This window comes from Apaloderma vittatum, unplaced genomic scaffold (assembly GCF_000703405.1).
Source record: "Apaloderma vittatum isolate BGI_N311 unplaced genomic scaffold, ASM70340v1 scaffold2900, whole genome shotgun sequence".
In the NCBI taxonomy this organism is placed as follows: Eukaryota; Metazoa; Chordata; class Aves; order Trogoniformes; family Trogonidae; genus Apaloderma; species Apaloderma vittatum.
This window is the reverse complement of record NW_009692672.1, coordinates 1,679-12,746: the sequence shown is the minus strand read 5'-3', so window position 1 is coordinate 12,746 and position 11,068 is coordinate 1,679. Positions and strand designations below refer to the sequence as shown.

Sequence of the window (11,068 nt, the reverse complement as noted above, 5' to 3'; positions counted from 1 at the left end):
CCTCTCGGCAGCCTCGGCGTTGCCAGCTTGTGTTAAACGTCAGCGTGGCTGCGAAGCAGATGGTTGCAGGGTTTTAGGGTTTTGGCTTGGTTGTTGCTCAGCTGAGAAACGGGACGGCTTTTTGCATGGTAGTGCCCCTCTGGTGAGCCTCAGGATTGTAGTAATCACCGACACGGAGGAATTTTATTAGGATAGACTCTAATTGGTGTAATGTGTACATGATGGTGACTAAGTAGAGCAGGTCTGGACATTTTTTTAGTAATATTGATATGTCATAAGAAACTTACTTTTATTGCAAACCTTTTTTTAATTTTTATTTTATTTTTTTGTGTCCACTGTAGCTTGTGGCTGCCCTTTCTCTCATCAAAATTTAAAATGTAGACCCTTACCTTCAGGGGCACAGAATAAAGTGTTTGTTCTATGGGCTTCCTCAGCTGGTCCCAGCTTTTCTAACTTGTGGTTCTGCTGTGCTGGGACAGCTCGGAAAACTGCCTTCTGAGTCCTGAGAGCTTACTTGTGTGTCAGCTGTCCTTGGAGCTCCTCAGAGTGGGGATGGGAACAGGCCTGTGGGTATCCTTGGAAAAATAGCAGCCAGATACGTGGGGAAGAGAGTCCTTGTGCATAGTCTGCTTCTGCTACCAACGCACATCAGATAGCTTGCCCTAGCCAGCACCATTAAATTAAAGCAGTTGTGTTCTGCCATAGCCTTCTGATGGGGTCAGCAAGGGCACTGTCTGGGCCTTAAGACTTAAATTGTGTTTGAGAATAAATCTAAATTTAAGACAAAGCATGGCCTATTTTGTAGTAAGGATTACGTGGTGTGATGACTGCAGTGGCAGAAGATAACTTGGCTCAGCAGGTCACTTCTCATCCAGTCTTCTGAATGTATTAACTCACGTACTTTGCTTAAGCCTTCCTGAATTAATTTGGAATCAAAAATCCAGCCTTTTCCATTTTAAATGCAAGAGAAAGAATGTGCTCAATTAACTGAAAAGGTGACATTTGCATAGCTGAGAAGAGGGCTTCCTTCTAGGCAAAAAGATGTAAGGAGACTGTGAAACTTGTTTGGAAAGTCACTGAGGCCAAAAAAGAGACCTGGATAGACTTGTCTGTCCCCTGTAAAATGCATGTTAATGTCAACAGTTTTCCAGAGATAATGAACACAGAGTGGGATGATCTCAGCTGCTGAATTGTAATTGAGATACTTGTTTTAAGTGACACTGGCCTGAAAAACATTTATTCTGTCGTGAGTTGCATGTTAAACTTGAAATTCTGACTCAGAGTTTCAAAAGTCATAAACTGAGATGTATTTGAGCGTGGAGGAGGGGAAGAAGTGGAGGAGGAGAGATTGTTGTAAGCCAGCCTCCTGAAGACTTCTTATCCCTCCTGTGATCCACATGTTCGGGCCTGACCCTGAGCTGCAAGTACTGCCCTCCTCCACAGAGGAGGACCTGGCCCCGTGTGCTCCTGTACGGGCTGTCTGGGTTGAATTTTTCTCTGTTTATGATTTAGTAATTGAGTCAAACTTCCAAGTTTAATATCCTTGTTGTAGTTATATTGATGTCTGTCTTCCTGATGCTCGTACATGCTTTTTCTGGTATGATTCCAGGATTTCAGTTACGAAAATATTTTTCTCTTGTTCTAAATGCTGTTTAGATCAATGTAGTGAGTGTTTGTTATTATTAAAAATACTTTTAAAATGAAAGGGTGTTAAAAAATCAGACATTACTTAAATGTATTTTATATTGTAAAGCTATATTCAGCATCTTTTAGTATCTGCTGCAGTAATTCCCAGAGTAGGAGCTCCCAGGTAGTGTTGGGAATTTGCTGGAAGTAGAATTTGTGAAAGTGTATCCACACTGAGATTCGAGTTAAAATGCCCAGAAGGAAGCCTGGATGTGAGGCCAGCTACAAAAATGTGGGAACTGCTGATCTGTTCAATTAATGTGCCGAGTATTTACTGCGGTGATTGCAGATCTGAATTGTTGAGGATACCAGTTCCTAAAAAACCACGAGCATGCCATTCATTGTTATTGTTTTGCTAACTGTTTTGGATGAAAGACCTTGGGGTTTTTGGAAAACGATGAGCAGAATGGAAGGATCGTCTCCTCCCCTGCTTGTTGTCTGATCTGATTTTACCGGTAGGACTTGTCCCTGGAACTGTCACGTGTGACAGGAATCTCACGTGCAGCACAAGAGCCACGGTATCCACCATCTGCTCGTTTTCTCTCTGGTTAGTGTGTGACCCCCTCTGTGCCCTCACTGGACCAGAACCACTGAGACCCCTGTGGTACCCTCTGGGGACAGTCGTGCATCAGATCTGCTGTACGGGGGGGACCTTCCCGCTGCGGGAGTGAGGTGGCTGCTCGGACCCTGACAACAGAGAGGGGTGAAGCAGGGGCACAGCATGACCGGGTGTGGGAGAGCACAAAGCGAATAATGCAGGTGCTAAAGCATCGTGGTAGAACTGGTGTCGTGATCTTTTTGATAAGAGCAAATTGGCTGTTCTTATTAATTACTCAGAAAACAGACTTTTTGAGAGGCAGCTGAGAGAAACAGACATTGGAACCTGTATCTGCTGCCACACCTGAACTGCTTTTGTAGGAAATGCTGCATTTGTGCCCTCAAGATGTGACTATCCTAAAGACCTTTAGTTACTGATGGTGATGATGTGCAGGAGGCTGCCATCACAGCACCGTGGTAAGACACTCTTGCTCTTGAGGTAACCGTTGGGAAAAAGTTGTTATTCTTCATGTCTTGGTTAACTCTTAAGTGAGGAAGGTGGACACTGCAGCAAATGAGTTTTGAAGCATTGTATTTGAGAGATCAGACTAGGTTCTCTAAAACCTTTCTTTAAAACCCAATTTTTATCAAGGCTTTGGTATTGTTTTCAGGTATATGTCACAGGGAAAACATGCAGAAGCAAGAGAACTCATGTATTCAGGGGCTTTGCTATTCTTCAGTCATAACCAGGTGAGTCACTGGTTCCGTGTGTCTGGTTTAGGGGAACATGGATGTGTTATTCCAAGAGGGGTGAATGGTAAATTGTCAGTAGTGAGTGTTTGGGGTAATTGCTTTGTAATCTTTTGTTTTATGCCTTTGTTGAGCCTTTCTCCACAAAGAATGATTATGTCAAACTGGAACATAAAGCAGAAGTGTTTGTGAGCATTCAAACAATAATCGTAATATGTTTGGTTTGCTTTTGTGGAGGCATCTCTTTTGATGCCATCAAATTACTCTATTTTTTTATAAGGGAATGTTGCAACTTCATGCTGTGCCTTAGTTGTGGATGTTGATAAAAGTGTTAAATCTGCCTCTGATAAAATTCTGGTTGATGTTTACTTTTATGTACTGCCATGTTCACTACTACCAGTATGTGTCTGTTTTGTAGCAAAACAGTGCTGCTGATCTGTCCATGCTGGTTTTGGAATCTCTGGAGAAATCGGATGCAAAAGTAGCAGATGACCTTTTAGGTGAGGTGACCTTTGTCTTCAGGTTGATGGTGTTTAGATGTGCTTTCACTTCACAGTGGCTGTTGTTAAGTCTTGAAACCTGAAATCCTTTTCATATGCCCTCCCACATGGCTGCAGGTTACCTGCACTGTGGAAATGGACTGTAGGAAAACTTCATTAGAGAATAATGGATTCCCGATAACTCTGTGGGCGTGCTTAGAACAACCATTGCTATCTTGTGGCATTATCCTGTCCTCAGTACAGCAGTAATGCATTATCTGCACAGTCACTGATGTCCCTGGCCTTTGGTGCATGGTGGTTTCCCACCCTACCAGTGTGGCAGTGTGGTTCAGCTGTTCACAAGGAAATTTTTTCTTGTTTGACTGTGAAATTTGGTAAGCAGGCAGACCAGGGACACCTAATGAGCTCCCTGGGCAGACTGCTGCTGCAGCATTAGCAACCTGTGGGTGGAGACAGACAGGCAGAAGCCGTTCTTTGATTACTTAGGTCAGTACTGACAATTTGCATCCCATCCATGACTTCAGGAATGGCAAACAGTCTCAGAACCTGCAGTCTGTCCTCCTCATTGGAACTACAGGATCCTCTGGGATGTCCTGTCCCAAACGATGATGCGACAGGGAAGCTGTCACCAGCTGACTGCAAGGCACAGCTTTGGGCTGTGGAGGAGTCATGTGAATATTGTGGGGTGATAGACACAAGATTGACTTGGGGTATGAAAAGTGGCTCGGATTCAGTCAGCTCTTTTTTAAGGTGGCTTATGGAGGCCGTTAAAGGACTTTAAAGACACAGTACCACTGCAACTTAAATGTTGTATCCTAAAGATGCACTAGAAGCAGCTGTTCGTCCTGTTACTACTGATGCTAAATATTTGTGAATCCTATTGCTTCTAGAGAACTTGGCTAAATTGTTTAGTTTAATGGATCCAAATTCCCCCGAAAGAGTGGCTTTTGTATCCAGAGCACTAAAATGGTCTAGTGGTGGATCAGGAAAACTTGGACATCCAAAACTACACCAGTTACTAGCAATTACCCTGTGGAAAGGTAAGAAAAATGAGCTGGCTTTTCTGTATTTTGTTTTGAAAATGCTGAAAGTGTGATACTGTAAGGAATGTACTTTGGAAAGAATCTAAGGAAGCTGAGAGGGAAATGATTGTTTGAGTTCTGCTATAACCTGATTTTTGCAATAACTTCAGCTTAATGGTACTAACAGAAAAAAAACCTAGAACTGTAACTCTGTGTTAGTGCAAAACGCAAACCACAGCTGCTGTACAGCTCTCTGTAAGAGGAGGGTTGATCCTTCAGACCTTGAGGTAGTTTGATTGAATTGTTATGATGAAGATTGCTGGGGAGCAAAGCTGGTCTGTTGCAGGTGTTTTGTTTTTAAATCCTGGATAAACATGGCAAAGATTGAAATACATCACCTACCATCCAAAACAGTCATTGAATCTGTAATTAGGTGCTTGCTGAGATGTTGACTAGCAGGTTTATTGAATGGCCTTAGTGCATGCTTTTGCCTTTGATTTATGTGGGATTTTATCACTTGTGATGGGATGCAAGATAAATAAAAAATGCACTAAATAATTATTTTAATTGTGGATGATAGCTAGTTTTTTCAAGTCGTGTGTTCAAAACATAAAGGTGAGTGAGAACAGGTGAACAAATGCCATCTTTTCTGTGGTTTTTGGTGAATTACTAGCTGTGCAAGACGACTGTTTGTTTACTTTAATTATTTCAGTAACTGCACAGTGATGATAGTGGTTTCATATAACAATGGTGACCCAGTGGTCACCATTCCAGTTCATTGCCTTTCTGTGTGCTGTAGGCAGTCCCATAGCTGTTCTCACATTAGCTTGATGGCTGCTGCCAGCCAGAAAGGGAGGATTTTCTTCAGAGCATTTAAGTTAGAAGCTGAGATACGATTAGGATAAGAAACAGTTGCATTCCGAAAGTAAAAATCCTCATTTTGTAGCCATCTGCTCGCTGTTATTTTGAAGAGCAGAACACATGCATTTTCTTAGTCTGTAGTTTTCCAGAGTTTCATCCGAAAAGGCTCAGATTTTTAAAGCAAAAACTCTAAATTCCAAAAAGTAGCAGGTATCCCATTTTGATTTGTCATTGCAGTGATTTTGCATGATGCTTTGCTTCAAGTTAACTTCTAACAAATCCTTGCCATTTCTTGCACCTTTCTTTTTTCCCGTGTAATTGCTGTTCTATTCAGCATATGGAAGCAATTTTAATTTTGATTGTGAGAGTGGGCTAACCTAAAAATAGGCAATGCCTTCTTTCTGCACACTTAGAAAGAAGGATGCTGAAGGTGCTGTTTGAATTCTTGGTGCACGTGGTCTAATATGGAACTTCTTGATACTTCTCAGAAGCATTGATGGTAGCACGTGAAGTGTCAGGATGCAGTTATATAAAACAATATAACTCCAACTCAAGCTTTTTGTCCTAGTGGTAGCTGTGTTTGGTGGTGGCATTGAATAAACTGTATTTAATAGCACTTGTTCAAATCTCTTTAGGATAACATATTTATTACCTCCCTTTATAAATTGTCTGTAACTTATGAAGGAGAAAGCCCACTCTCTTCTTGTTAATTGTCTTGTTTATGTACCATGTGTGTAACTCTTACCTTTACCAGCTGTAGTGTACAAGCCTAACAAATTTGTTTTTACATTCAGGTGCGATGAGCTGATTTCTTAAAAGCCATTTTCTTTTTCCTTTTATAGAACAAAACTATAGTGAATCTCGGTATCACTTCTTGCACTCCACAGATGGCGAAGGATGTGCAAATATGCTAGTAGAATACTCCTCATCCAGGGGATATCGCAGTGAGGTGGACATGTTTGTAGCACAAGCAGTATTACAGTACGTGTTAAACTTTTTTTAAACTATTTTGCTAAGATGACACCGTGTTTGAGGCCAATCTAATTTCGTCATGGTAACTGTAGGTTAACCATGCATCCTTTTCAAAAGAAACTGTGAAACTGGCCAGAGCTTCTGAAACTCACTTTGTGTGGTAACAACAGGAGAAAACCTTCTCAAAGCTGGTGTGTTAAATTGGTCACATTGGGGAGAGAAAATAGAACCCACAAACATTAAGCTCAAAACCTGAAGTCTTGTTAATTGCCTGAAGAATTCATGTAATCTGTTTGACCCTGAAAGCACAGTTCTTAGCTCTGTTAACACTGTTTTGTCTAGCTAGGGCTTACCTTGATGTTCTTACCAAGACTGGACCTAAGTAGGCTTTATATTTACCTTTAGCATAGTACTTGCTCTCAGTCCTATCATCCCAAGAGACAATTTGTCTTGGGTCACCCTGGTCTGTGAGCAGCAGCGTAACAGTTGTTGATTTGACAGAGTTGCTGGTGGCTTTCCTTTACTTTAGGCATTTATTTTGTAGGAGGTGGGAATGCGAGCCATTATGTGCCTTTGCAGAGCTCACGTACAATTAAGGCTGACAAAGCCAATTTTACTGTGTTTAATCAGCTGATGACTTTCTTCAGTCAGGGAAAGCAGCTCATGGAAGAGTCTGAGGAGGAGGTGGAGACAGAACTGTGCAGCAGGGACTCAGGGAGAGAGTAGGTGTTGGGGGGGAGGGAGGAGGTGAGAGCAAGTCTGTCTCTCTTCTGGCAGCAGCGAGCTGTCATGTCAGATTTGTCCTGCTTTCTGTAGCTGGTTGATAGAGACTGCAGTGATTTTTGAGCAGTAGAAAATCCTTTATGGAAATCTAGTATATGCAGGACTCTTAAACAATTTCATGGGGCTTTGTTCTGGAGGGAAGTTCTGTGGAGAAGTTATGAGTTAAGAGAATGTTTCTTCAGTATTTATACAGCACTACTGCTGCATCCATTAGTGGCCTGTATCTCAAATACTAAATCCTCTTACATAGCAGTTCATACTCTGATGAAAATACTTGGAGTTCCTTTTTCAGCAGTAAGGCAAAAGAGCCCGATCCTTGCACATGCGAGGACACAGAATTGGAGGCCAGCCTGCGACTGAAAATGAGACTGCTTGTGACCACCTTCGCAGCGCTTGCTCACAGCTTCTTTCCCAGATAAAATCTCTTGTTAGGCCTGTGGGACGTGCAGAGATTGCGAGTTAAATTAACTGGACCTGAACAGAGATTTGATCAATTTGGGAAATCCATCTGTTACCTGGTGACAAGTGGCTTGGGAGCTCAGAGTGTACCTTTGTTATGAGACTTTTAGACCCGTGTATCGAACTTATTAGTGGTCCTGGTGCTGTGTCATTTTGAGGTAGTGCTAATGGAACAACAGTCATGGGATGCTGACAGATACATACTGAAAGGAGATGTGTTTGGGAGCGCAGCTGTTTAGTTATGGGTCTTTTACTTTGTGGCACCCTAACATGGGGCACAAGATGTAGCAGTCACCTTGGTTTCTGTAGGAGCAAGTATAAGCAAGAGCCTTTCTGCATACTAATCCCAGTAGTAACTATAAACATCAGGCATTATCACTTCTAGTAGCAGACACTGCAAAAACCTGTTAACTTCAGAAAGTGCTGTTACTTAGACGAGACTGAGCTGAAAAATAAAATCACTGAACAGTATTGGTAGTGGTTTAGCTCAAACTAGGACACATAGTAAACTCTGGGTCAGTAAATGCAATGTCATGTTTAATTTGAATTATGCAGTGGCCAGTCTTTCCACATTTTGATTTAATCAATGCCCCCTTTTAGTAACCGTTGTATATACGGTCTGCTTAGATCTTGTTTTAAACTCATTCTATTCATGTCAGTTCTCCCTCCCAACCCTCTTATTCCATGAGTTTAGTGGTGACTTTCCTCTTCCTCAGTTGAAAGCCAAACCATTGCCAAAGATGTACACCTCTACCAGTTAGAGTTTCTGCCATCAGTTTAAACCTGAGATGGTTTCTGTGCACAAATAAACTAGAGGTTGTTGAGCATTTGGCTTCCCTTTTTCTTTCTGCATGTAAAATTCCTTCTCTGCCTTTTGTTTTTAACTTGCCCTGTTCTGTTTCCTTTTGCAGGTTTCTCTGCTTAAAAAATAAGACCAGTGCACTGGTTGTTTTTACGACATACACGCAGAAACATCCTTCCATAGAAAAGGGTCCACCTTTTGTTCAACCACTGCTAAACTTCATCTGGTTTCTGTTGTTGGCAGTCGACGGGTACAGTCTGATTTTTCTCATACTGTTTTGGATGACCTTTTCAGTTGTTACAGAGATTACATTTTTGCTTGTTTCCTTTCTAGAGGAAAACTAACAGTATTTACAGTATTGTGTGAACAGTATCAACCTTCACTGAAAAGAGATCCCATGTATAATGAGGTGAGTTACTCATACTTGTCAGCAGGACCTAACCTACAGAATTAATTAACTAACAGCTGGTTGTCCACCGTTTTTGTGATTTGTGGAGAGGAGCTGGTCATCTAGCTTGTGTGCTGTGACTGCTGCCTGTAGCATTTCCACCTGTAAACGAAGTGGCTGACGTTGTTCTTCATCTCGTGTCATTTCAGTACCTAGATAGAATAGGACAGCTTTTCTTTGGTGTTCCGCCCAAGCAGACATCGTCCTACGGAGGGTTACTAGGTAAGGTTTATGCTGACAATTGTTTATAGATACTGCCAGACTTTTCCGAGCAGTGCCTTATATAAAATGGCTGTGCTGGAAACACGTAATTTGTTCTAACGAATATATCAGTTTTTTCATAGCCTGTAAAAACAGTCCCTGCTGTAGAATACAAGATAAATGAGTTGCACGTGATATTAATTTGGTGAAGCTTTTCATCTTTGGGAAGGGAAGAAGCATATAAATGATATAAATGACTCCTATGTTTAGTTTTTGACATTACAGTATAACTTACAAATGTGAAGAAAAATCTTATTTGTGTTTAAGCTTAATTTCCTCAGATTTCAGTGGCTGATTTTCTTTAAATCAAACATGGAACCCTGATATAAAATTAAAGTTCCCAAAGTAGATGTTCTGAAATTAATACTGCCCTTCTACAAGTAACAAAAGGGAATAGAGAAATTCAGCCCTAAAAATATGAGCAAATTGAACTGGATTACGCATCCAGCGTTCTTTCTCAAGAGCTAAGGTTCTCCGTCTGTAAAGCAGAATTGAAGCTTCACCTGCAAATGCCAATTCACTGATGCCCAAAGCTCGATGGAAAACCATCTGTAAATAACAGCTTTTCGGCAATTCAAGCATCTCTAAATTGAGATGAGAACGGGGAGAACGCAGAAATGCTTTGAACAAGTGTATTATAGCGTGATTGCAGACTAGTGCTGGGGTTTGACAGTTTCGTGGCTGGAAGTGTATCTTTCCTCATTGGGTGTGGTTTTGTGGGGTTTTTTTCTTTCCTCTCATGTTGCAACTATAGTACAAAAAATATGCAACTTCAGTGTGGGATGTTGGTTTTTTTTTTTTCCCCCAGTGTACTCTTAGAGAAAGAACAGTATCAAAATACAGCTTCCCAAATGAATCAATCCTTAATGGAAACCCGTGTGGGAATACTGATGTCCTGCTGAGACTCCTAGCAGGATGGAAGAATAGTTCCAAGTTTTTGAGATAAGAATGTAAAACTAGGGGTTTTAACTGTCCTATATTGTATTCTAGGAAATCTTTTAAACAGCCTGATGGGAACTGGAGAAGATGACGACACAGAAGATGGTCAGGAAGACAGCAGTCCTATTGAGCTCGACTGAATGTTGTCATTGGGTGCTGTGTAATCAGATGATTCGATGACTCCAAAGACAGTTTTGGAATTTCAATCCTGCAGCTGTTTCTTGGTGCCTAAAAGGGCTCCTCTGGTCTTCTAGAAAAGGTTGCTGAAATGTTTATAATGTTCGGTCTATATTATTTATGTAAAAAAAAAAAAAAAGAAACCAACGAAAAGTAGCCAAATGAACCAATTGGAGCAATTGTTAGCAGGTTTCTGATACAGTGGCTGGTGACTTTGATTAAAATATAGTCTTCTACGGTTTCTGATGCAGTATTCCCTTTTGCACAGTAATTCAATAAAGCATAAACATGGGTCTTGTACTTCAGGGCCTATCCACTGCCGTCTTTATTATGAGAAAGCTTCCTTGAGCTCCCTCACCTCCAGGCAAGATGATCAATTGAATAATTTATTTGCGAGGCTGGTGCCAAAAATACAGCAAGATGAGCTGAGCAGCAAAATTTGAGATGCACGTCCGCGAGCCATTGATACCAAGAACTCGCTGTCACTGCCGTGAGTAACACACATGCCCTTTCTCCTGCCTTTCACACTACTTTAATGTCTGGCCCTGGCCGAGCGTATTTAGCTGATACTTCCTGAAAAGCACAAGATGGAATCGCTCTTGAGTGAAAGCCGATCAGTGGAACATAGGCAGTTGGCTTCCTTGTGGATCTCTCTTTCCGAGTTGTAAAAATATGGCATCTAAAATACCTCCTCTGGCTCATGGCTCTGCTCCTTTGGAACAGATTCAGTGAAGTTCACAACCTTATGTAAAGGTGAGGGCCTGGTAGTTGATGAATCGTGATTTGCTGTGAGCAGTGTCTGTGTTTGAACTGCAGCTGTATGTAAAGAAAAAGGATACTGCAGCTCTTTTGATTCTTTCTGATATATTTA

At 41.4% G+C, this 11,068-nt stretch overlaps 1 protein-coding gene across 1 annotated transcript; it reads left to right on the top strand.

Moving 5' to 3' along the window:
* Positions 1-2,891: 2,891 nt before the first annotated feature.
* On the top strand, positions 2,892-10,540 carry GET4 (golgi to ER traffic protein 4 homolog (S. cerevisiae)). Its single transcript, XM_009877821.1, has 8 exons — positions 2,892-2,973; positions 3,392-3,473; positions 4,364-4,513; positions 6,199-6,337; positions 8,482-8,622; positions 8,706-8,781; positions 8,970-9,042; positions 10,072-10,540. Exons 1-8 carry the CDS (start codon positions 2,899-2,901, stop codon positions 10,158-10,160), a joined length of 825 nt encoding a protein of 274 aa, XP_009876123.1. The 5' UTR covers positions 2,892-2,898; the 3' UTR covers positions 10,161-10,540.
* Positions 10,541-11,068: the final 528 nt, after the last annotated feature.

Coding starts and splice junctions, on each gene's coding strand:
- GET4 (XM_009877821.1), top strand. CDS start 2,899: ATGTCACAGGGAAAACATGCAGAAGCAAGAGAACTCATGTATTCAGGG. Junction 8,623..8,705: donor CTGTTGTTGGCAGTCGACGG/GTACAGTCTGAT, acceptor TTTCCTTTCTAG/AGGAAAACTAACAGTATTTA. Junction 9,043..10,071: donor GTCCTACGGAGGGTTACTAG/GTAAGGTTTATG, acceptor ATTGTATTCTAG/GAAATCTTTTAAACAGCCTG.